General features: G+C 48.7%; 1 protein-coding gene across 2 annotated transcripts in view; it reads left to right on the top strand.

Annotated features, from left to right (window-relative positions):
* LOC144755727 (myosin-7) overlaps positions 1 to 26,739 on the top strand; it is an 82,467-nt gene that overhangs the window by 18,949 nt on the left and 36,779 nt on the right. For both annotated transcript variants that reach the window (XM_078644918.1, XM_078644919.1), the window contains exons 7-12: positions 389 to 500; positions 6,847 to 6,939; positions 7,380 to 7,443; positions 7,733 to 7,831; positions 8,185 to 8,288; positions 13,139 to 13,277. In XM_078644918.1, coding sequence (XP_078501044.1) covers positions 389 to 500; positions 6,847 to 6,939; positions 7,380 to 7,443; positions 7,733 to 7,831; positions 8,185 to 8,288; positions 13,139 to 13,277 — 611 coding nt within the window. The remainder of the gene's footprint in view (positions 1 to 388; positions 501 to 6,846; positions 6,940 to 7,379; positions 7,444 to 7,732; positions 7,832 to 8,184; positions 8,289 to 13,138; positions 13,278 to 26,739) is intronic.

Genomic DNA, 26,739 nt, shown 5'->3' with positions numbered 1-26,739 from the left:
CTTTCATTTGTGATCTATTCACATTTACTAAAGTGCAACAGTGTCATCATTACAAAAAAAAAAAAAAAAAAAAAAAAAAAATATATATATATATATATATATATATATATCGACATAATCCAGATAATGCCGCACGCCTGCGGTCTTTCCACGCGTCGCCTGCCGCACACTGGACGCAGACCTATGTGTTAGTGCTTAAGATGGTTTTATTGCCCTTATGTCAAATATAGATATATATATAATAGAGAGAGAGAGATGCATATGTTACATATTGATATAATATAGAGAGACAGAGAAAGAGTTCCTTCTTTTTCTTGGCCTCTCCCTGTTTACCTCCCACTCCTGTCGTTGACTCACCTTCTCCACCCGTCCCTCTTTGTCCTCACAGCGGAGAATCCGGTGCCGGGAAGACTGTGAACACCAAGCGGGTCATCCAGTACTTTGCTGTGATTGCGGCCATTGGTGACCATAAGAAGAAGGAAAGTGCCGCCAGCGGCAAGGTTTGTGAACCTGGAAACCCTCTGAAATGCTCTTCATGTACCCATACCCCCGCTCACCCTTTTCCACAAATGATCTTATCCCCCAAACATTCCCCCCTGACTCCTCACCCAGTCTTTTCCCAAATTAAGCACTTCTCGCCCAATATCCCATACTAACCCAGTTACTTGCTCACTAGACGTTTCCCCGACCAGTTCACTTGAGCTTTTCCTTCATCACTCAACACTTTCATCCATTTCGCACCAATTATTTTCTTTCAGAAGACTTTTGCAACCAAACCATTTCCATACCAATTCCCCCTTCAGATAAAGCAATTTCTGCAGCCAAACCTCCCCAAGCAACCATTTACCAGCTCTGCGCAACGTGCATAACAGGCATGGATGTCGTCATTTCAGGGATATTCATACTAAAATGTGCCATATCTTTTCCCACTGTGGCTCCTAAGGAACGAAGTAGTATTTTCACAAGGGGTGGTTTCATAGAGGTTAGAGTCAACATTTACATTTATAGGTGTTTGAATGAAAATCTGAACTCCCATCTCACAACTTCGAGAAACACATTGTAAACAGCTGCATGAAATTTCACTACAGAACTCACCCTGGAAACCAGCATCCAGAGTTTCTTGTACCCTTCTTTCACTCCTTTCTCTTCTGCTTTTTTCTTTTATCCTTTTTGTCTTGTCCTCACCAAACCACGTCAGGTGTGGTTAGCTAAGCATATGTTTCTACGTGACACTGTTGTACAGACCACTATTGGCTAACCTAGGAACAGAAATGCTGATGTCTTGTTTATAAAAATCAATAAAATACTTTGAAATCAAAAAGAAAAACTGGAAGCCCCGAAAAAGACAAACCCTGCTTGGTGTATAGTTATCAGAGCAATATGTAAGAATATTTTAGGGGCTTACAAAACTCAAGGCATTTTACACGAACCAACATCAGATGGAAAGGGTTGATGCTCACTCTTTTGATGTAAGGACGACCTCTCCCATTAGATCACACTCTTAATGCTTTATTTGAGCCAGTGGTTTCTGGTAGAGACCAACTGGTACTCCTTTTTCCTCATCTGCCAACTCACACGGTGCCACTCTGTGACACACGATATCGGCTCCCATCACATGGTCTCCAGGTGAGGAGGGAAAACGAGAAAAAACCCTCTTTAAATAGTGGTTTTCCATCCTGTTTCACGAGGCGTTGAACTGCCAATATCATTAAGGGGTGTGAAAACACCCCAGGACATTGGCACAAGCCTTATAGAGCTTTTGTTTGTTTTGGAGGAGGGGGTTTGGGTGCAGGATGGGGTTCAAGAGTGCCTCTTAGGCAGCAGCGTAGCGTGAATTGCCAGCTCCCGGGGCAAGGCTAGTATTGTGCCCCCTAACCCGTGGACCGTTGGCACCTTGTGGTATTCAGTTCATGGTAACCATGTTCAAATTAACAAGTGCAGTGTACAAGTGACAAAAAACAAGTGAGGTGTAAGGGCTCACACATACCCGTACTGTGTGCGTAGCCCTGCCCACCACCCACGCGCTGTTTAAACGGTAACACGATTCTTTCATCTTCTTCCTTTCTTTTAGTTTTATTTAATTTTTTTTTTTTTTTATAATCATTTACTTCTCATTCCGTCATTCCGCCACTCCGCTCACCTCATTTATGTCAATTTCTTCTTCTATTCGAGTTATCCTTGTTCGTTTGTATCTTCCTGCCCTTCACTTTATTTCTTATCTTCAAGTGGGTCCACGCAGAGTTGCCCAATTCTCCGTCGCCAAAATTGTAAAGATGGGTCTTAATCAGAATATCTTCTTTAAGTATTTTATTGGCAACTCTGCTTAACGTAGCAGGAACGATCTCAACAAGTCCTCAGTCTCCCATCAACTGTCCCACCCTGGAACCCCACATACACGTTCTTATTCTAAGAACCTATCTACATTCTTAATAAGAATATTACAACACAACATGTCCTCTGCCCTTCCTAAGACTTGCCTTCGGCCACGACCCTATTGGGCTGTGGTCCTCAGCGTCCTCCTGTGTCCCAGGACCACTGGGGAGATTGGTTGTAACTCAGCCGTCAGCTGCGTCACTCCTCTCTTCCTCGGTTCTGGCTTTCACCAGTAAAGACACCACCCTGTTCTGGTTATCCCCAACCCAGGAGGCCTCCTCTCCTGCATCAATCCAACCTGTCAGTCTCTCACTCCCCGTCTCGCGTGCTTCCTCTTTCTCCTGCAGCGGTGCCCTGTGACTAACGTGATTACGACCAACTGGTATGCTGCTGAAGATGTCCGCGGAGCACACCATAGCAGCCATCTTAGAATCCCCCGGCGTGTCGCCCGCTCTATTAAACACTTCCTGGTGTAAAGTTAGTACAACGTTTTTTCTTTACAAATATTACACCCCTAAGAATTTTGCGCCTGGGGCAACTGCCCCTGTGGCCCAACCCACACTACGCCACTGGTTATAGGTACTTCTTGGCACGAGGCCACGCCCCCTTCAAGGCCCGGACTCCTCCTCACACAGTGAGATTGTTCTTCAAGTTGGCAGGTATGTATCAAGATACAAAAAAAGAAAATCACTGGGCGATGTGGGTGTGTTAATGCTAGGGTTTGGGGATGAGCCCCGCAAACAGATACTGTTTCTTATAGAGTACACGAAACATGGGTGCGTGTGACGGGAAGGCACTCACTCCCCACCATCACGACTTTTTACACAGTGTCCTACATGGTCTCAGGAAAGATGGAGATAACATTGCACAGTTATCACCCTCACAGCCCTTGCCGGTGCCCTGGTGCATGACCAGCTCACACACCAACAAAGAATGTCCCCCAGCTACACACAGCGTCCATACAGACTGGACAAGCAGGTTAGGTACAGCACAAGGCCAACAATTAGCAAGTTAATGTGAGAGGACAGCGCACCTGTGTCTCAGAGGCTCTTTGGAAGGAGGTGGTCTCAGATACACAATAAAATGTAGAGAACACTCTGGGGAGCAGGCATGTTGGGCCCCGATAGAGTTCCACCACCCTACCAACCGCTTACCTACTCCCTCACAGTTTAACCTTATTAACAGAGGCACTACAGTACCCCAACCCCTTCCGTCCTTGTCCCTAGTCACAGCCACACCCAGCTCAGAGCTGCTCTCTTCAGTTCTCTCAAACCAACCCCCTTAACGGACGAGCATACACCGATCTGGCTTCCAGTGCAACAAACTCCCAACCCACTAAAAGTCAGTAGCTAGAGGTGAGTGAAGTATTTGGGCGATTTTTGGGAAATAAGTGAAATCTCCTGTTTTTCCACTTGCGTAGTAGAATTAGGGTTGCTATGCTGCACCAAGTGTGGGGGGAAAGCCCAGCACAGAGCCTTTCAGGTGGCCTGTGAGGGATGGGGCAGTGTATTTTCATTAATAATAATTGAATGAATGTAAATACATTGCCAGGACTCCTAACAGCACTCTAGAAGGCAAGCATCCCAGAAGGGAGACCCCAGTGGCGTAACGAAAGTTGAGGGGGCCCCCCCTGCCAGGTACACGGAGGGCCCCCTGCTCCGGCTTTAATCCGGAGCTCTCATGCCTGAGTTCTGTGATGACGGGTACCCTGCAGCTTGGCTCTGCCCGCTGGACAGCGGGGGCTGCGGGGGCCTGTGTTACGCCCCTGGTCGAGGCCCATGTGCATTGCCGCTTGTAGGGTCTTCCTGGTGCCCTGGCAGGCAGGTGTCACACAGGCTTCAGGGGCCCTGTGCTGTAGTCAACTTACCACAGTGACCTTTAAGGTAATTACCATCCAAACTCTTCCCAACCCTGCCATCTCCCCAACAACCAGTGCGGGTCACATCCTGACCGCCACTGGAAAACCAGTGATCTCCTCACTTTACACTCTCAATAGAACTTTTATTTCCCCCTCAACCCTGTCATCTCATTATACAGGCCATGCTCTCACCAACCACACCCCTCTCCAGCCTGTCATTCACTCATCAGTTCATCTCTCGTCCAACTCATTCTCTTACCTACCAAACCCCTCTCCAGCCTGTCATTCACTCATCTGTTCATCTCTCGTCCAACTCATTCTCTTACCTACCAAACCCCTCTCCAGCCTGTCATTCACTCATCTGTTCATCTCTCGTCCAACTCGTTCTCTTACCTACCAAACCCCTCTCCAGCCTGTCATTCACTCATCTGTTCATCTCTCGTCCAACTCATTCTCTTACCTACCAAACCTCTCTCCAGCCTGTCATTCACTCATCAGTTCATCTCTCGTCCAACTCATTCTCTTACCTACCAAACATCTCTCCAGCCTGTCATTCACTCATCAGTTCATCTCTCGTCCAACTCGTTCTCTTACCTACCAAACATCTCTCCAGCCTGTCATTCACTCATCAGTTCATCTCTCGTCCAACTCATTCCCACACAAATCAAACCTCTCTCCAGACTGTCATTCACTCATCAGTTCATCTCTCGTCCAACTCATTCCCACACAAATCAAACCTCTCTCCAGCCTGTCATTCACTCATCAGTTCATCTTTCGTCCAACTCATTCCCACACAAATCAAACCCCTCTCCAGGCAGTCATTTACTCATCAGTTCATATCATTATACAACTCCTCTCACATACCAAACATCTCTCCAGCATGCTATTTACTCATCAGTTCATGTCTCATCCAACTCATTCTCTCACCTACCAAAACTCTTTCCAGTCCATCCTTCACTCATCCGTTCGTCTTATTATACAACTCATTCTCTCACCTACCAAACCTCTGTCCAGCCTGTCATTCACTCATCAGTTCATCTCTCATCCAACTCATTCTCTCACCTACCAAACCTCTGTCCAGCCTGTCATTCACTCATCAGTTCATCTCTCGTCCAACTCATTCCCACACAAATCAAACCTCTCTCCAGCCTGTCATTCACTCATCAGTTCATCTTTCGTCCAACTCATTCCCACACAAATCAAACCCCTCTCCAGGCAGTCATTTACTCATCAGTTCATATCATTATACAACTCCTCTCACATACCAAACATCTCTCCAGCATGCTATTTACTCATCAGTTCATGTCTCATCCAACTCATTCTCTCACCTACCAAAACTCTTTCCAGTCCATCCTTCACTCATCCGTTCGTCTTATTATACAACTCATTCTCTCACCTACCAAACCTCTGTCCAGCCTGTCATTCACTCATCAGTTCATCTCTCATCCAACTCATTCTCTCACCTACCAAACCTCTGTCCAGCCTGTCATTCACTCATCAGTTCATCTCTCATCCAACTCATTCTCTCACCTACCAAACCTCTTTCCAGCCTGACATTCACTCATCGGTTCATCTCATTATACAACTTATTCTCTCACCTACTAAACCTCTGCTCAGTCTGTCATTCACTCATCAGTTCATCTCTCATCCAACTCATTCTCTAACCTACCAAACCTCTTTCTAGTCGGTCATTCCCTCATCAGTTGATCCCATTATACAACTCATTCGCTCACCTACCAAACCTCTTCCCAGCCTGTCATTCACTCATCAGTTCATCTCATTATACAGCTCATTCTCTCACCTACCAAACCTCTTTCCGGTCCATCCTTCACTCATCCGTTCGTCTTATTATACAACTCATTCTCTCACCTACCAGACCTCTGTCCAGCCCATCATTGACTCATCAGTTCATCTCATTATACAACTCATTCTCTCACCTACCAAACCTGTCCAGCCCATCATTGACTCATCAGTTCATCTCATTATACAACTCATTCTCTCACCTACGAAACCTCTGTCCAGCCCATCAATCACTTATCAGTTCATCTCATTGTACAACTCATTCTCTCACCTACCAACCCTCTGACCAGCCTGTCATTCACTCATCAGTTCATCTCTCATCCAACTCATTCTCTAACCTACCAAACCTCTTTCTAGTCTGTCATTCACTCATCGGTTCATCTCATTATACAGCTCATTCACTCACCTACGAAACCTCTGTCCAGCCTGTCATTCACTCATCAGTTCATCTCATTGTACAGCTCATTCTCTCACCTACCAACCCTCTGTCCAGCCTGTCATTCACTCATCAGTTCATCTCATTATACAGCTCATTCACTCACCTACGAAACCTCTGTCCAGCCCATCATTGACTCATCAGTTCATCTCATTGCACAGCTCATTCTCTCACCTACCAAACCTCCCTGCAGCCTGCCCCTTTCTCATTCAGCTGCCTTTCCCATCTAATCTCACCACCTTGCCCTTTTTCACCTAACCCATGTTGGATCTCACCTCTTTAGAGCCCATGCCACCCACCTCACAGCCCCTTCCTCCTGACCTGCCCTCTCCTCCCTCACCCTCTTATTGACCGGCTCGTGTCTCTTCTGCCTCCTCAGGGTACTCTGGAGGATCAAATCATCCAAGCTAACCCTGCCTTAGAAGCCTTCGGGAACGCCAAAACCCTCCGGAATGATAACTCCTCTCGATTCGTGAGTATCTCCGCAGCCTGCGCACTCTGTGAATGAGACCGCCACTGCTGTGGTGATGAGAGGGAGAGAGGGGTGTGTGTGTGTGCAGAACTGCGCGGTTAGAGATGTGAAACTGCGGGTAACCATCTTTTGTATTAAAACTTCTTGAAATTACATTGAATACCCCAATTCCATTTTATTTGCCTGCTCTCACCTTATTCCTTTTTCTCTCCATCTTTCCCCAAACTCCCTCTATTTTTTCACCCTCTCTGTCTCAATTTCCCTCTTTATCTCTTGCTCCCCGAATCTTTCCCCATGTCTCCTTGTTTCTATGTCCCTGTCTACAACTTTCTCGTCCGTCTCATTCTCCCTGTATATGCCTCACCACGGCTCGTTCTTGCCTCTCTACCCCCTCTTTCTGCCTTCCCGTCCAATTCTGTCTCAACCATTTCCACATTCAGGGCAAGTTCATCCGCATCCATTTTGGAGCCTCTGGAAAGTTGGCGTCCGCGGACATCGAGACCTGTGAGTCATAGGGTGTGAATGGGGTGAGGGCCGTTGGGACTTAGGCCTGGGGTGTGTGACGCATGCCCTATAATATAGAGAATCTCAAACACTTTCGTCAGGCACGCACTCTCTTTCACTCACTCACTCACTCGTTCTCTCTCTCGATTTCTTTCACACACACACACACACATGCGCGGCGGTGAATTATAAACACTCTACTATCCGATGGTGATCGCGCGCCCCCTTCCTTCTAGAGCCTTGTCTCGTCTGGGGGATGCTGATAGTTACTTTTGTTCTTTCTTCTCAGATCTCCTGGAGAAGTCTCGCTGCATTTTTCAGCTGAAGTCCGAGCGGAACTACCATATTTTCTACCAGATCCTCTCAAATAAGAAGCCCGAGCTGCTGGGTAACCACATGTTTTGATTCTGCCCCATTCTAGGACCCTCCCCCGATCCCCCGAGATCTAATGGTGTCGCGGCTCTTCGCCCGCTGGCCCTCCCATGCTTCAAAAGTATGAGAATGAAAAATGTGCTTCGAATCATTAAAGCGCCTAGTTAAAGCAACGAGTCACTTTTGCCTGATTACTTTCGAACCCTTTACCAGAAATGATCACTTTTCCCTCTCCTGGGTTACATGGTGGGATTACTCTAACTTGTAGTGGATCCCCAAAGCGCGTTTCTCTCCGCAGTAATGCACAGGCATGGCGCCTACTCTGTTATGTGGCCAACTCTTTTTCTGACATCTCTTCTCTTCCTTCAGACATAATGCTGGTCACCAATAACCCCTACGACTACGCCTACATCTCGCAGGGCGAAACCACGGTAGCTTCTATCGACGACGCGGAGGAGCTGGTGGCCACGGATGTAAGTGTCTGCTGGGGTGCTGAGGGGAAAGCCTCTGGGGTCAGCAGGTGGCCTGTGAGAGGCCGGGTCTGGAGGGAGGTGGTGTGCCCCGAGTAGGGGAGGCCTCGAGCCTGGCAGTGTGGGTGTTGTAAAGTAGGGGCAGGGCCTGGATGGCTGGCAAGGTCCAGGCTGGCGCATGGGGGTACCATGGAACAAAGAAGAGGGGAGAAGAGCTCGGTGGGGGCAGGGGCGGCCTTAGGCATGTGCAAGCTGTGCACCTGCACAGGGCCACCAAACCCCAGGGGCCACCATGCCAGTATATATCCTTAATATAATAATCCTCTGAGGATGGATACATATTTGTGTGGCGGCCCTTGGCAGGGATTTGGCGGCCTCCTGCTCTGTTCCACTTCCAAACACCCTGCCCCCCCCCCCCTTCAGTGGCCTCCGCGCTCTGCCCGCCAGGACCCCCTCTTCCAGGGCCCCCAACCTACGCTCCCTGCCCAGGGCCGCCATGAGCCTAGAGCCGCCCCTGGTGGGGGTGGAGACCTCAGGTTTTTGAGGGAGGGGAGAACCGGACTCACATCTGAGCTTAGAGCCAAGCTGTCAGTGGAGCTAGGACACCGGCCCCATCGGAAGGGGGCGCTGGACAAGAAGCAGAGACGGGTGTCCAGACAGAAGGGGGGGAGCTAGACAAACACTGGCAGCAGGGAGGGGGGAGGGGGGTCTGTGTAAAAGCAAGGAGTGGGGCTCACTCTATGGGAGGGTAAAACAGGCCTTGGGAGGAAGAGCGACAGTGCTCGGAGGGAGAACGGAGACCAGTGTCCTGAGGGGGATCATGAAACGCCAAAGCTCCAGGTCACAGGAGCGCCCCGTGTTAGTGTGGCACTGTAGGAAACCCCAGACAGGAGCAGTACAGGGACCCACAAAGTACTGTACACAGGAACAAAGATTTCAGGCTCAGCGTTGTCCAGTGGTGTCTTTATGTTATTCACAAACTTAAATGTCATCAGTCAAACAACTCACAAAGTATGTACTCAATGTAAAGAGTCAGTGACATTCATCGCCTAAGAAATATGTGTAAGGCACTTATTTTTGTATCAACAAACCCCGATCTCATGGCTGCCTAGTGCACCTGTTTGCGTATGATTGATGGGTTGTTCCCCAATAGCATGCTGCCCGCATTCCGAGACTCGTAGTTCCACCTTTAGCATTGTTCGTGCAGGGGTAAAATAACAGCGCCTGGGCGCCCGTGGCTTTGGGACTGGCCCAGTGCGCACGGTCGGGTATCAGATGCAGGCAGATACGGACAGCTGGCTTCCGTGCCCTTTGTATCAGCGCGCGGAGTGTGCCAGGCGGCCTTGGAGCTGTTTTGGGGTCCGAGTACAAGTGCACAGACTATGTCCGGAATGCGGCCCTGGCTGCGTGCGTTCATGGCCGGCGACGCGCTTCTGCAGCCATGGTTAGGACACTGTGTCTCTGCCTGCGGGGGCAGGCACCCCTTTCCCTCAAGGTATGCAGCTGTGTTCTGATAAATACTGGCCCTGGAGATCTTGATTGTTCTGTCTGCGTCAAGATCACACTTGAAACGAGAACTTAGACACACAACATTTTGACTCCGACTTGTCAGGGCTGTGTGTGTGTGTGTCTGTCTGTCTCAGTAGAACGCGTGTATATGCGATAACCCCCGCACTGGGCCCTACTCCAGGGCATATGTATCCAACTCTTGGTGATACTCAGAATGAACAAGCCAACAACCGTTTGGTTTCTTAGTGGTCAGTGTTGGCCGCAGTTTTTATTAATAATACATGCATATACTTTCTGTCATTACTCGATGCCATCTGGTCCAGGGAGCTGCGCTCATATGCCCCCTACTTTTGCATATCTGGCCCCTTTCCTCATTGGGGGGTTTGTACCCCGTGACGGTCCCCATTGGATGGGGGGTAGGCGCCCACTTGGCGCTGCCAGCAGGGGGGGCACAGCATTTTCCCGCCTCTGGGGCACGCCAGGGCGCCCAGAACTAGTTCTCTTCCAGGGGCTCAGCGCGGGTTACGGCGCCGGCCCTTGAAGCCCCCTGCGGGGACGGCCTCTGCGAGAGTGAGTGCGCGTTGTCAAAGATGTGTGTGTCTGTCTGCCTGTCTCAGTAGAACGCGTGTATATGCGAGAGTGAGTGTGCGTTGTCAGAGATGTGTGTGTGTCTGTCTCAGTAGAACGCGTGTATATGCGAGAGTGAGTGCGTGTTGTCAGAGATGTGTGTGTGTGTGTGTGTCTGTCTCAGTAGAACGCGTGTATATGCGAGAGTGAGTGTGCGTTGTCAGAGATGTGTGTGTGTCTTTCTCAGTAGAACGCGTGTATATGCGAGAGTGAGTGTGCGTTGTCAGAGATGTGTGTGTGTCTGTCTCAGTAGAACGCGTGTATATGCGAGAGTGAGTGTGCGTTGTCAGAGATGTGTGTGTGTGTGTGTGTCTGTCTCAGTAGAACGCGTGTATATGCGAGAGTGAGTGTGCGTTGTCAGAGATGTGTGTGTGTCTGTCTCAGTAGAACGCGTGTATATGCGAGAGTGAGTGCGTGTTGTCAGAGATGTGTGTGTGTGTCTGTCTCAGTAGAACGCGTGTATATGCGAGTGTGAGTGCGCGCTGTCAGAGATGTGTGTGTGTGTGTGTGTCTGTCTCAGTAGAACGCGTGTATATGCGAGAGTGAGTGTGCGTTGTCAGAGATGTGTGTGTGTCTGTCTCAGTAGAACGCGTGTATATGCGAGAGTGAGTGCGTGTTGTCAGAGATGTGTGTGTGTGTCTGTCTCAGTAGAACGCGTGTATATGCGAGTGTGAGTGCGCGCTGTCAGAGATGTGTGTGTGTGTGTGTGTCTGTCTCAGTAGAACGCGTGTATATGCGAGAGTGAGTGTGCGTTGTCAGAGATGTGTGTGTGTCTGTCTCAGTAGAACGCGTGTATATGCGAGAGTGAGTGCGTGTTGTCAGAGATGTGTGTGTGTGTGTCTGTCTCAGTAGAACGCGTGTATATGCGAGTGTGAGTGCGCGCTGTCAGAGATGTGTGTGTGTGTGTGTGTCTGTCTCAGTAGAACGCGTGTATATGCGAGAGTGAGTGTGCGTTGTCAGAGATGTGTGTGTGTCTGTCTCAGTAGAACGCGTGTATATGCGAGAGTGAGTGCGCGTTGTCAGAGATGTGTGTGTGTGTGTCTGTTTCAGTCCAACGGAAGCTCCGTGGCTGGAGCAAGAAGGGGTCAGGTTTGTTTCCTCTGCTGGTGCTTTACACGGTTATCAGTCCCCCCCCCCCCCTTTGGTATAATTGAAGCACAGAGATAAGCTAGGGCTGGGTAAACCCTAAACGTAAGCAGATTGCATGCAGTGCTCATGGGAACAAATCAGACATCGCAGGGTTACGATGAACAGTGGTTTTGGATCCCCGTTTGGGTAAGAATTCTGGTCGTCGTGGTACTACTAGACAGGAGGAGGCCAGCTGGCAAAGATAAGGTTATGGTGTTGGCCACAATCAATAACTTGTTAATTAAACAATTCCCAGAACAGAGGGGTTTTGGCTTCATGAGACACGGACCCTTGCATGCCCAGACCACAGGATGTGTTAATAGGGATGGGTCCATTTGCCTAGAGTGTGCATGGACCTGTGTTTGTTGGACCTGGGCGACGTCCTAGAATAAACTGTGTGTAAGTAGGAATGTCTGCCTTGGTGGGGGGACTGGGTGTGACAGGGCCACACCTAGAGCTGTGGAGGAGTTACAGGGCGTTCTAGAGGCTGAATGGTACATAGCAGTACCCTCTTCAGGAGCACAACAAGGGTGCAAATGACAAATAGCCCCAGGAAGTCCTAACAGCAGGACCCAGGAGGAACGGCGACGCCCTTTTAGTCCTGTGGACGGCTGTAAACCTGAGCAACCGGGGGCTTCCCTTGATACGCTCCGCCCCCTTAAGGTGCGTTAGTAAATGGGTGGACTGGCGGTCCACAGGTGATAAGGGGTAACCCCCCAAAATGGTGAGCCCCGATTGGTTAGGGCCTCGCTACAGGTGGGCAAGGCAGCATAGGGGCTGCATGCCATTCGAGCCCCGGTAAGTTGATGCAAAATAAACCTGCAGCAATGTTTCTCCAACAACCAATGTGTCTTGTGTGTCCTTTATTATGGTATTGTTGAATTTGTGGGCGGATTGTGTTGCCAATATTGGCACTGTCAAACCTAGCGAAGATAATGCTTTCGTACAGCACGCATCCTGAGCGGTTATGTTCAAAGCTGTGCTCAAATGTGATGACGAAAGGAGGCATAGTGGGGAAAAGTAACTGCGTAGGATCACACCATTTGTTCAAGTTCAGTTCAGCGCTAGACCGGTATACTATTTTGTCTCTCTCCCGAATGACTTCAAAGGCTAATGCATTGCCTCGAATTAATTGGGGAGCTTTGTTCATTGTCTCCTGGGCCGGGAGCGCCCTTCAGATGGCTGGCCATCACGGCCCTGCAGAGTGCTGGGAAAGTGCTCCGGGCAGAGTCATTCGAGTAGCATCCCACTGAGCACTTTCACAGCACTCTGCTGGGACCTCCCTGCCAGTCAAGGAGGAGGACGCAGTGCGGGGGCAGCCCCTCCTCTGCTGCAGGAGTGATGGTGGGGAGGGGGGGGGGGGGGGCAGGGAGGTGAGTGATTTAGCTATATTGATGGGAGCAGGAAGTACACAAAGAAGGCCCGGCTTTATCTTGTCTTGAGGTTCCAAGAGCCCCTCGAGCCCAGCCTGAGCCAGGCCTTCAGTTGGCCAACCCACCTCTAAGTTTCAGAGCGGGGTGCAGCCCCCCCAATATTTGGGCGATAGAATATTCTCCACAAGCCCTTCAGTTTTCCTCTCTCTCTCGCAGAGCGCCTTCGACGTCCTGGGCTTCACGCAGGACGAGAAGAACTCCATGTACAAGCTGACGGGCGCCATCATGCACTTCGGGAACATGAAGTTCAAGCAGAAGCAGCGCGAGGAGCAGGCCGAGCCCGACGGCACAGAAGGTAGGTCCGTCTGCAAGCCCCCCACGAGGAGGGGTCCAAAGGGAGGCCCTTTAGTGCTCTCCCCTGGTTTACTGGTCTGTGGAAGGGCGAGATTTTGATCGATACCTTATCACTATTGATCTAAACCCCGATCTGGTCGACTGAACCTTTGTTGCCTGTCATTGAAGGAAGAAAGTGCCTCTTTTACCAAGTTAGTTCACCCAATAAAGGACCCCGCTCCAAAAGATCACAAACAACTTCTAGCTTTCAAAAGTTTATTGTAAGGTTAGGATAAGCTGCAAATACAGGCATCTCAGAATGAGATTCACGAGATACACAGGTCCAACTACATACATGTGCTCTCTGAAAGCCCTCAGACGAGCAACGGAAATTACCAGCACAAGTTCTAAGAATAATAAAGCTATCAGCATTGACGCATATTGAGATCTCTCCTTCATTTAAGTTGGAGGAAAACACACAGGTTAGGCTGTCCCTACCCTGCTCTAGATGGTATCCCTACTTAACCAAGTCTCAACCTAACAAAAGTGTCAGCAGTGAATGACCCCCAAGGGAAGTCACTCACTCTTAGTCTCTTGGTGAAAACCTATAGTTCTCCAGTCATGACCCCTCTCTGCCTACCCATCCGCTCTCTAAAGGGTCCTCAGGCATCTGCTCTAACTCCACCCAGGGGTGCTGTCCCTAATACAAAACAGTCAACAACATTTGAGACGCCCCTCATGAGACGCCCCTCACGTGGTGTAGCTTCTGGCTTTTTCCATGCTGCTTTGTATTGGGCCTCATACGTTGGAGTTGACCTTGCTTCTCAGACTCTTCTCCGGCCCGCTGATACCCCTTAAAACATTCCGGAACCCTCCTCCATGTCTGGGCCGTCTACTGAACAGACCTCTATTCATATTATTTATAATCGGATCCTCCCTTTCTCTTGCAGACAGACATCTGCAGCCAAGAACCCAACTCTCATAGACTTCCAAAAAGGTTCGCAACATTTCTCGGCCCAGACATGTACGTGTAAATCAATGTTAAAACATTTCAGGCCTACAACATTTCTCATAATGATTATAGCATTCAACTTCTTCATTAATTAAAGCATGTTAATACTCTTATTCTATTATTCAGTAAACACATCTATAAATCATGGCCCATTAATGCAATGGCCAAAACATTATTTCAATCTATGTCGTGAAAAGAAACACCTTCCCCTTCCCTTCTAGCTCTGGCCCTGAGGCCTACCACATTCTGCGTTTAACCACATGCCATCTTACATTTTAACAGCTACACGACATGGATTCAGGAATAATCACATCTAATAAAATCATATAGTGTCACACATTTCTGTATTAGTTCCACTTCTACTTAAATCTCTACATTAGCTATACATTCAGAATATAATTGCAGATACTACTAGCACTCATGGCATTTCTCCTCATGATTTGTGCTTACTACAGGTAAGTGTGATGCACTCATACATTTAGGTCAGTTTGCGCTCTCTCAGTTCCCCCCTTTGATGACCTCTCGGGGTCATCACTAACATTTAAACTGCAGTTATTGCTAGCATAACTTGTCTCTGCGCTTCCAGAGCCCTCAGACTCCTGTACTGATTATCTTGTATGGCAGCCAATCTCTGCAGCTGCTCTCTTTGGGCCCTTTCTGACCTTCTTGCTCTGTACCATTTGAATACCCTCACCAATCCCCACAATATGATCCCACAGATCAATATTATGATGATAGGTTTTAGTATATACCACACAAAGCTTTTGCCTAAGGTGGAGATCCACCCTCCAACTTCACTCATTCCGTGGCCCACCTTTTCCCAGACATTTTCTCTACTCAAGTCTTCGATCTCCTTGTGAATATCAGTTATGTTCCTAATAACTTTCTCAAGGGGCTTCGAATTGTCTGGAATGTAAGTACAACATTCCTGGACCTTCAAAGCCTTACAGACTCCGCCCTCTTTTGCTAGTAGGACGTCTAACGCAAGACGGTTCTGAAGAACCATAGCCCTTATCGATTGCATCTCTCCTTCTACCAGCATTAAGGACTGAGCAGTGCTGGCAGACAACCTGTCGACGACTGTTGCCAGTCGTCTAATTTTAACATCATTAAGGATTAGTCCCAAAAGAGGGAACATAGCTCCAAAGACATCTCCAACCATTTCTGCATCTCCTATATCTCTCCTTCCCCTCGATGATGTCTTGCCCTCGATGATCTCTAAGTCTTGTGCATGATATATTTTGGGGAAGACAATTGCTAGGTAACATGATCCATACCAGTTGTCAGGTAGTCTCACGTAGGCATTTCTTCCACATACAAAATACACATTTGGAATCACTTGCATTCCCTTCAGGAAATCTTTAGTATAGTACTCTATATTGAAAGCATGTTCACAGCTGACTTCTCCCACGTATACATTTTCGTAATACGTTTTGGCTCGGTGAAGACATAGCTTTCCTTTCTGCGTCTTATCTAAAGCTATTGGACCACTACTACCCTTTCTCTTGTGTGCCTTCTCTTCCTCGGTCCAATCTGTTTTCCATTGTCCTGATTTTTTCAAAATCTTTTGTCTCCTGTAACGATCATCCACCTGCCCTATGAACTTCTTCTCGACTTCTGACACTTTGCATGTCAGGTTATTTCTACGGGCATGTGAAGTATCTAAGGTAATCCAAGGAATGAAGAACTTGGCCAATCTGTCTTCACTCTTCCAGTAGTCCCATTTGTTCATCTGCTTATAATTTGGGACTTCTGGCAACACTGAATCATAGTTGGAGAAATAGTATTCAAAACTATCTCTCCCATAAAATATACTAAGCAATAAGCTACATGTAATGCCATATGTCAGCGGGAGGTGATGATATCTAATGCCTTCATCTACAGACGCCGGCAACTGCATGCAGACGTAACAGTCCTTAACCTCCATGGCATCCACGTATTCATATAAGAGTTTGGCATAAGCATTTGACCTAAAGTCTCCTTGGGACTCATCTACGTGTAACCTGCGGGCTTCTGCAGCTAATAACGCCTTCTCTTGAGTGTTTCCCCTTTTCTCACCAGCAACAGTGGGTGTAAGCGTTTCTACAGATTTCACATCAGTTACCTTCGCCTCTTCCTTATGTCCCTTTACATAAGAAATTGTTACCACTAAAGCTATTAATATTATCACTCCTACTATTAGTGTACCTATTATACATTTAGCTCTGCGGTTCTGGGTGCCGGCTTCCATTTCGTCAGACAATATGGCTCTCTCTTATCTTGGCACAAAGTTCTTTTCTTCTCGTTCCTTTACAGTCTCTTTTTACTCTTTTTGTCTTTAGAATCCACACAACTGGAAGCTGACAACCTTCTTCGCAAAAGTCCTTTAACAGTTCAATAAAGACAACCCTAGCCCTTCTCCATCAACTCAAGGGAAGTTCCCTAATATTCTCTGCTTCCTGGGCGCTAGGTAATCTTCTTTTTCTGCTCGCTTTATTTACAAAGTCCTTTAAGCATCTACTATCAGGTTTGTGCCTGCAGCTTCGATAGCAAAGTTCAGTATTTCCAAACGAAGATTGTGCTCTTCATGGGCTGTTATCGTTGTACCAAAGTCGGGGAATTGCAATTCTGAAAGAAACATGTGTTTTAACTTGCTGAGGCGGGGAGGTCTGGGGAGCATGAATGTTAGTGACCCTTCTTGTTCGACTCCGGGTACCAACAGTCGTATTTCCACGGTGACGATGGGCTCAGAACTGGACACCACCACCGCTCGAATCCTCCCTGTCTCCTGTTTCAAAGACATTTGTCGCCAGATATGTCCACTCCGGTGTGGAGTATCTTCTGCTAGGCACACGCACTCTTCTTGACCTTCTTCGGTCCGGTGCTTCCGCGCCCTGAGCACCTTCTTCCGGGTCTGAGTCTTCTGATATCGGAGGAAGGGTTATCTCTGGAGTTGACCTCAGGCTAGAGCTCCTTCTTTGCGGCCAATTAGCTTCTCCACGTGCCCTTCTACTCCTTCTCCTTCTTGTCTGTTCTCGCTCTCTGTCAGACCTGTCAGTGTCTGACTCGTACTCCCAGCTACTTTCTCCTTCTGTAGCGTCGTCTGTTTCGCTGTTGTACTGACCGTCCTCAGCTTGGTCAGACTCGTTCCCTGCTTCCGCTGGCACCTCTTCAGCTTGACTAGCCCCCTCTATGGCTTCTCGGTCCTCTGCTGGACGTCTATCCGAGAGAGGAGCTGTTTCTTCCCGAGGTGCTGGAACCCTTCGCGTATGTGATGCGTGGATCCAATTGGGCAGGCCTCCCACCTTCACAGCCGTATTCGCGATCAGGATGATCTGGAAGGGCCCACGCCAACGAACATCCAAGCAGCTTCTTCTCACATGTTTTTTCACCAGGACCCAGTCCCCAGGATACAGGTCATGGCACGGGCCCTGGCACGATGGAACCTCGGCAGCCTGCACCTGAAGGGACACAGAATGAATGGCGTCAGACAGCCCCTTACAATAGTCCAGGATCATATCATCTGTGATATTTAACAGTGCAGTCGTTGGGACAGATGGCAGCCTCATTGCTCTCCCCATTAACACCTCATGTGGTGACAACCCCGTTCTTCTGTCTGGGGTACTACGAAGGCTCATGAGGACCAATGGCAGGGCGTCAGGCCAACTCAGGGTCGTTGAGGAACACACTTTTGCAATTCTGGCTTTGATCGTGCCATTGATCTGCTCCACAATTCCTGAGGCTTCTGGTCGGTAACTGCAATGCAATTTCTGATCTATGTTCAGAGCCGCACAAATCATCTTCACAAGCTCGCTGTTGAAATGCGTTCCCCTATCTGATTCCAAAGAGGCCGGCACCCCGAAGCGCGGAATGAGTTCCCTAAGCAGTAACTTGGCCACTGTGAGGGTGTCGCACCTACGTGTAGGGTATGCCTCAACCCATCTGGAGAATACACAAACAACTACCAGGACATAGCGGAGGCGGTTGCACCTCGGCATTTCAATGAAATCTATCTGCATTCGATTGAATGGACCTCCAGACCTTCCTATGTGACTCAGTGCAACTGGTGTTCTTTTCCCTACGTTCAGCTGCTGACAGGTCACACAACGCTGGCACACTGCTTCTGCTGCTATTCTAAACTTAGGATTGTACCAAGTCTGTCTAAACACTCTCAGCATAGCGTCTCTCCCTAGGTGTACGGGACCATGTATGTGTCTGGCCATTGGGCTCACCATCTCATTGGGCAACACTGCTCTGCCGTCTGCTGAGACCCAAAAATGGGACTCACCCACTACACATCCTGCCTTTTCCCATGTTTCTTTTTCAAAATCAGGAGCATTTTCTTGCATGTTTGCCAGTTCGTCCCAAGTATCAACAGTTTCCAATATCATGGCTAATTCAGTCCTTACATTTATTCCACCCACTTCCACCTCTGTGAAAGAGTACCCTTGTTCTGCGCAATACCGCGCGACTTCGTCGGCATATCTATTGCCTTTCGAGACGAAGTCCTCATTTCTGGTATGTGCGGTGCACTTTACAACTGCGATACCTGCTGGACATTGCAACGCCTCTAACAACAGGCGCACAAACTCTCCATTGCGAATGGGAGAGCCTGAAGAGGTCATGAACCCTCTTTGAGACCATAACTGCCCGTAATCATGAACCACCCCATAACCATATTGGCTGTCGGTGTATATGGTGACTCGAATTTGATTGCTTGCCAAGCAAGCACGTGTCAAGGCAATAATCTCGGCTACCTGAGCGGAGTGTACTCCTTCCAGGCACCCAGCTTCTACAACTCCAGTAATTGTACAAACAGCGTAAGCTGCTCTCAACTGCCCAACTTCGTCTCTTACACATGAGCCATCGACAAAGAAAATTTCATCTGGGTCGGTCAGTGGCTCATCTACGATGTCGGGTCTGGGTTTGGTGCATAGTTCAGTCACATCGAGGCAGTCATGGTCTGTACATTCATCATCATCCTCGATATCATTTGGGAGTGGCATCAATGTGGCAGGGTTCAAAACAGAGCATCTCCTGAGGGTCACATTCTCTGCAGCAAGAATAACTTGCTCATAGCGCGTGAGCCTGCTGTTGGTCAGATGCTGTGTTTTGGTCCTGGTCATCAACAGTTCAACAGAATGGGGCACGCACACCTCTAACGGGTGCCCCATGACGATATTTTCACATCTCTCAATGCTGACACCCGTTGCAGCAACGGATTTGAGACATCCGGGCAACGCTGCGGCTACTGGGTCTAAAGTAGCCGAGAAATAAGCAACTGGTCTACGGGCATTCCCATGGATTTGGACTAACACAGACAACGCGCAACCTTCTCTCTCACAACAGTAAAGCAAAAATGGTTTATTGTAATCAGGCATTCCCAATGCCGGAGCACGACACAGGTCCTCTCGCAGCTGTAGGAATGCCATCAAACAGTCTTTGTCCCATGGTACCGGATCGCTCACCTCCTTATGCGTCAGTTTTTGCAAGGGCTTTGCTTTCAGTGAAAAGTTCGCGATCCACTGTCGGCAATAACCCACCATCCCTAGGAACATCCTGACCTCTCTCTGTGTCTTAGGCGCATTCATTTTCATGATCGCCTCTATCCTGTCTGGTGACACCTTTCGTTTGCCTTTCTCTATTCTGTGTCCCAAGTACTGCACTTCTGTCAGGCAGTACTGCAACTTTCCCGGGGACACCTTGTGCCCATTGGCAGCTAGGTGATTTAACAAAGCAATGGAGTCCTCCCTGCAAGCTTCTTCTGTTTCTGACGCCACGAGGAGGTCGTCTATGTACTGGACCAGAACTGACTTCTGGGGCAGCACTAGACTTTCAAGATTTTTCTTCAAAAGCTGGTTAAAGATCGATGGGCTCTCTGTATACCCCTGAGGAATACGACACCATGTTAGGACGCGACCTTCCAGCTTAAATGCGAAAAGAAAATGGCTTTCTTCGTCCAAAGGGATCGAAAAGAAAGCCTGACAAAGATCAATCACAGTGAACCACTCAGCTTGGAATGGAATCTGAAACAGTATCACTGATGGATTCGGTACCACTGGACAACACGAAACGACTATGTTATTAATCTTTCGAAGGTCCTGTACTATCCGGAATTTCCCATTTGGTTTCTGCAGACCCATAATCGGGGAGTTGCATGGACTACCCACGATTTCTTTCAGTATTCCCTGTTTAATCATGGACTCGATCACGGGTTTTATGCCTGCAATCGTTTCTGGAGTCAATTTATATTGGGGTGTTCTTGGGAACTCAGCATGCGGTTTCACTACAATTTTCACTGGGTCCACCCCTTTGACCAATCCAATCTCTTCCCCAGTGAAGTCCCATACTTCTGGTGCCACTGTCTCTCTCAAGTCCCAGGGGAGCTCATCTACTGTCAAAGTAGGGTACAGCTCCACGCATATTCTTGAGTTTGCAACTTTGAAGTCTGCGTCATCATCATTGGTCAATACCTCCACTCCCTGAGGTGTACAGTATATTGTACAATTCAATTTACACAACAGGTCTCTGCCTAGCAGACACACAGGACTTGAATCGCAAACCACAAACTGGTGCTCATCGCTGTACTTCCCTATTTTCACCTGTACCGGTTCTGTCAATTGGCTGGTTATTCTCCTGTTTGCGACCCCCACCACTTGTATGGTCTCTCCAGACATGGGCAGGTCTGGAACTGCAGCTGATCTGATCGTGGATCTAGTGGCTCCTGTGTCCACCAGAAATGTCGTGGGGCACCCTGCTACTTCTGCTTCGACATAGGGTCCCCTCTGGTCCACCTCCAAGGCTGCCCCGAGGGTGCAGTCTTCTCTTTCCACTCTCTGTCCGGTTAATGGGTCCACATAATAGCACTCTTCTCCTTCTACAAACAGGGGCATCTGTCTATAGGTCTTACCCATAGTCCCTACTCGGGGAGGTTGCGGGAACTGGGCTCGGGGAGGAGCCCCCCCCCCTTTTAGCACCTTTCCCTGGTATGGCGTCACCCCTCTCGTAGGCGCTCTCTGGACCTCTTCCTCCTCTTCCTCTTGTTCTCCTATCTCTACATTGTAGGGACACTCGCGTTTCCAATGCCCCACCTCGTTACACTGGTGGCACCTAGTCGTTTTCTTCAAGGCAGCTATGTCTATTCTGGGTCTAAAGGTGGAACTCTCCTCATTGCCCTTGTTCTGACTGTACTGCTTCTTTCCTCCTGTACCTGTTCCTTGCTGCTGTTGCTGCTGTCCCCCCTTCCCTGCTGCCTGCATCTGTACCACCATCAATTTTTCTTTTAGTTTCTTAGCCTTGGAGTCTATCTCATCACAGCAGTACCTGGCATATCTCAGTATTTCGTCTAGGGGTCTATTCTGCCAACAAATCAAGTGTTGCTGAATCATTAAACTAATATCCGGTCTCAGTCCCAGGACGAACTTGGACACAAATTGCCCTATGTCTTTTGGATCCATTACATCCAAGCCGCTATACTGTTTAAACGCCTTCAGCAATCTCTCATAATATTCGTGGACTGTCTCTTTGGGTTCCTGTCTGGTTCGGTCTATTTTGACCCAATCTATGTCTTGCATTGGCACTTTCTCTTTCAGCCAAGTCATCACTCTCTCGAATTTTGCCATCACAATCTCGGACGGCCCATTAGTCTTAGCATCTCTCTCCGGCTCCGTTGTGGGCCACTCAGCGCTAACCTTGCATGCTGTCCACAGATCTCCTGGTACTACAATGTCAAACAGCGTGTTCAGATCTATCCATAGGACCTTTGAGATTTTTACAAATCTCTCAACTTGCTTGTACCACTCCACTGGGCTTTCCCGCAATTTGGGGAAGGAGGTGGTAAAAGCAGCTAAATCTCCCCTACTCCAAGGGACATGCACATAATTCCCATTTGCGACTTCACGCAAAGGGTATGCTTCTATTCCCTGCAGCCTTCCTGGTGTCGTACCAAGCGTGCTTCTCCTGACGGTCCCTTTCTTGGACCACCTCTCTTCCCACTTATCTAGTGCCCTCCATGTCCTTATTCCCGTGATCAGTTCCCTTATGTGCGTTTTCAGCCCAATCGTTCTCCTCTCATCTAGGTCTCGATCTGTATAATGTAGCCTGTGGTTACCCTGTAATGCTTTGGTTCTTGACAGGTCCACCATATATTTGCCTGCTAGTTCGACTAACTTCTCATGGATTGCTCTCGCTTTTCGAGTGATGTCCTTTGCCATATACAGTATTTCATCCTGCTCATACATTTCCATTCTTTCTAAAGGCAGGGTACCATCTATCATGTCATCCAGGTCTGACCTTAAGCTGGCGACATCGACTCTCTTAGCTTTTATCTCAGCTCGCAATATGTCTTTCGAAGGGGGCTCACTGGTCTCCCTACCATCCCAACTCCGAGCTCTACGTTTGGGCTCGGGAGAGTTAATGAGTGCTCTCCCTTGCTCCCATCTCTCCAGGTCCCATGCTCGGCCATCCGATCTTGGAAGGTGATGGAACACGGGCCTGTTACCCCCACTCTCTCCTGCTTCTCTCCTTTCACCGTACGCCTCTCTGTTATTTTCCCTCTGGTCGCTACTCTCCCTTTGCCTAGTATCGCTCAGTATCCGATACGATCCTTCCTGGTTCCCCATATTCCCTGGGCTGCGCTCGTGTCCGTCATCACAGGGACTATGGTGCGACCTCTCACAACTCCCATTCAGCTCTCTGGTGCCGGGCACACAGTGGGTACACTTAAAGCTGTTTCTGTACTCTTGCGTTCTCCTCTCCCCTTCACTGAGTATTGGGCGCGCCACCCCTCCACTCCCGGGGCCCCCGTTTTCCAGGTCCGTTCTATCTCCACTCCGGGCCCAATGGGTGACTCCCCTACTATCTCTCTCTCTCCAGTCCCACTCCGGGCTGCTCTCCCCAGCCCCGCAGTGAGTCCGAGCTCTGCTGTCCTGACTTTCCCTTTCAGCTTCTGCAGCTATGATGCTCTTGTGAGCCTCCACTGCCTCATCCCACTTCTTCATGTACTCATTTAGCTCTTGAAAGGATTTTCGTCCAGATCCCCTCAGATCCACTGGCCATCTAGGGCCCCCAGGATCCCCTCCTGGATCCCCTGCTGTGTGCATCGGGGTGCTCCACTCTCTGGGTATCGGCATCTGACTTGGGGAATTGATCGTATCGTTCCTCCTTGCCGTCTCTGCTCTTTCTCCGTCCTTCCGTACCCGTTCTTCCCCTCTTGCTCTCTCTGGGTCATATATCGATACTATAGGACCTATGGTAACAGGTACCTGTAGTGCAGCTGGTAATCCGTAGGATGTGGCGCACTCCGTTTCCGGCGCTCTTTGTACCACAAACCTCCCGACTACCTGTTGCACCTGACTAGGCTGGGACAGCTCTTTCTTTGCCTCAGGATCCCACTCTGAACTGGGAAGCGGTCCATGCTCTCCTGCATTGCCCCCCTTTTCTCTTTCACTATGCTCGACCTCTCCCCCTGCTCTATTATACGGGGGTGGCCTGTCTGTCAATAATCTGTTTATCAGGCTGTCCTCTGTTTCGCTCTCATCATCTTCTTCTAGGGGGCTTTTATTTCCGGGCACCTCTAACACTGGGTACAGTTTATTTACTTCCATGTTATGCACTCTCCATCTTTTAGCATCCGCATCCCACCTGGCATCCTGCACTGCCCTTACCGATCGTTTCACCCTTTCTTGTCGTCTGTTCATATTTTTTTCATGCGCTGCCCTAATCCATGCATCAAGGGCTTCAAACTGGGTCGGTCTAGGCAAGGGTCTCATTGAGGTCATGACTGATTTTAATCGATGTAACACCTCTAATCTGAACGTCCCGTACTTCGGGAACGTCAGTTCCTCATTTCCTTCCGTGATCTTACTCCACTCTGATATCCAAAGGATCGTATGCAGCCCAACATTCACTGCCATGTAACGAGCCGGCGTACCCTCCGGCGGGGCTTCTTCCCCTTCATCCGATCTCCGCTTCTCTTTTTTAAACGCCGCTCTCAGCCATTTAAAACACTTCATAATTATACGCACAATATCCAGCCTCGCTACTCTGTTTACTTCCTGATGACAATCCACCAATCCTATCGCGGCTTTGCTAACTTGGCCTATCGCAGCGCGGTCTTTCTCCGGTCGGCCAATCCCAGCTCGCCACTTTCTGACGTCTTTGCTAGCTGGCCTATCACAACGCGGTCTTTCTCCGGTCAGCCAATCACTGCGCGACACTTCCTGACGTCACTTTCCTCCGCTTCGCAGCAGCACCCCTCCTTTCTCAACTCGTCTCCCGGTCATGCATGCGTCCCATTCATACACCGAAAAATGACTACTTCCGACCAAGCGGTCACTTCCCTCGACTGTACGTCCACAGTCTATATGTAATTGTCAACACAACTGACGAAATGTCTATCGTCTCTCTGATAGGTTGCTTACACACACAGTAACCTCCGACCAGCGTCCGTTACTCACGCACTCACTCTTACGTTCCCCCTATCTCGGTCTTTCGGGTGATCAATGGTACCTCATGACCCCCTTCACACTATTTGACAATTACTCTGGGTGTCCGATACACCCGAACCACTTAAGCTCTCCTTGAACTTAAGATTTCCACCGGTTGCGCGCGCTCACAACCTGTTCCACAGTCACTCTACAGACATTCAACTCCGCCAGACATTACAACATAGATACAATACAAAAACACCGCAATCTAACACGCATGACCCTTTATACTCACTCTCGACCGAACTGCTGCTTTTTCTGTCTCACGTCATCCGGATGTTCTTCGGCGGGCGGTTCTTCCGATCATCGATCTCTAGGGGCCTTGGGGTAAGCTAACCTGGCCTAGGTCACCGTCCTCAAGAAGGCAACCATCCTCTGCTACCAACAGGAAGGGCGAGATTTTGATCGATACCTTATCACTATTGATCTAAACCCCGATCTGGTCGACTGAACCTTTGTTGCCTGTCATTGAAGGAAGAAAGTGCCTCTTTTACCAAGTTAGTTCACCCAATAAAGGACCCCGCTCCAAAAGATCACAAACAACTTCTAGCTTTCAAAAGTTTATTGTAAGGTTAGGATAAGCTGCAAATACAGGCATCTCAGAATGAGATTCACGAGATACACAGGTCCAACTACATACATGTGCTCTCTGAAAGCCCTCAGACGAGCAACGGAAATTACCAGCACAAGTTCTAAGAATAATAAAGCTATCAGCATTGACGCATATTGAGATCTCTCCTTCATTTAAGTTGGAGGAAAACACACAGGTTAGGCTGTCCCTACCCTGCTCTAGATGGTATCCCTACTTAACCAAGTCTCAACCTAACAAAAGTGTCAGCAGTGAATGACCCCCAAGGGAAGTCACTCACTCTTAGTCTCTTGGTGAAAACCTATAGTTCTCCAGTCATGACCCCTCTCTGCCTACCCATCCGCTCTCTAAAGGGTCCTCAGGCATCTGCTCTAACTCCACCCAGGGGTGCTGTCCCTAATACAAAACAGTCAACAACATTTGAGACGCCCCTCATGAGACGCCCCTCACGTGGTGTAGCTTCTGGCTTTTTCCATGCTGCTTTGTATTGGGCCTCATACGTTGGAGTTGACCTTGCTTCTCAGACTCTTCTCCGGCCCGCTGATACCCCTTAAAACATTCCGGAACCCTCCTCCATGTCTGGGCCGTCTACTGAACAGACCTCTATTCATATTATTTATAATCGGATCCTCCCTTTCTCTTGCAGACAGACATCTGCAGCCAAGAACCCAACTCTCATAGACTTCCAAAAAGGTTCGCAACATTTCTCGGCCCAGACATGTACGTGTAAATCAATGTTAAAACATTTCAGGCCTACAACATTTCTCATAATGATTATAGCATTCAACTTCTTCATTAATTAAAGCATGTTAATACTCTTATTCTATTATTCAGTAAACACATCTATAAATCATGGCCCATTAATGCAATGGCCAAAACATTATTTCAATCTATGTCGTGAAAAGAAACACCTTCCCCTTCCCTTCTAGCTCTGGCCCTGAGGCCTACCACATTCTGCGTTTAACCACATGCCATCTTACATTTTAACAGCTACACGACATGGATTCAGGAATAATCACATCTAATAAAATCATATAGTGTCACACATTTCTGTATTAGTTCCACTTCTACTTAAATCTCTACATTAGCTATACATTCAGAATATAATTGCAGATACTACTAGCACTCATGGCATTTCTCCTCATGATTTGTGCTTACTACAGGTAAGTGTGATGCACTCATACATTTAGGTCAGTTTGCGCTCTCTCATCTGTGATCGGGGGACTGGCTGTCCCCTGTCCGATGTGGGGGTGTTCCCAGACCTCTGCTGGGACTCCTGCAGGGACGGCCAAGCCTGGCCGCTTCTTTTCCGAGTCCTAATGCATGTGTACCTGCGGAGTCGGGGAGATGGGGCGAGAATCAAACAGAGGTAGAGTTGGTGAGTGCCGCTTGCTCGGCCTTGTGTGTGTGTTTGTGG

This window comes from Lissotriton helveticus, chromosome 5_1 (genome assembly GCF_964261635.1).
Source record: "Lissotriton helveticus chromosome 5_1, aLisHel1.1, whole genome shotgun sequence".
NCBI lineage: Eukaryota > Metazoa > Chordata > Amphibia > Caudata > Salamandridae > Lissotriton > Lissotriton helveticus.
Note: the sequence above shows the minus strand (reverse complement) of the source record. Positions and strands in the feature narration are given on the sequence as shown.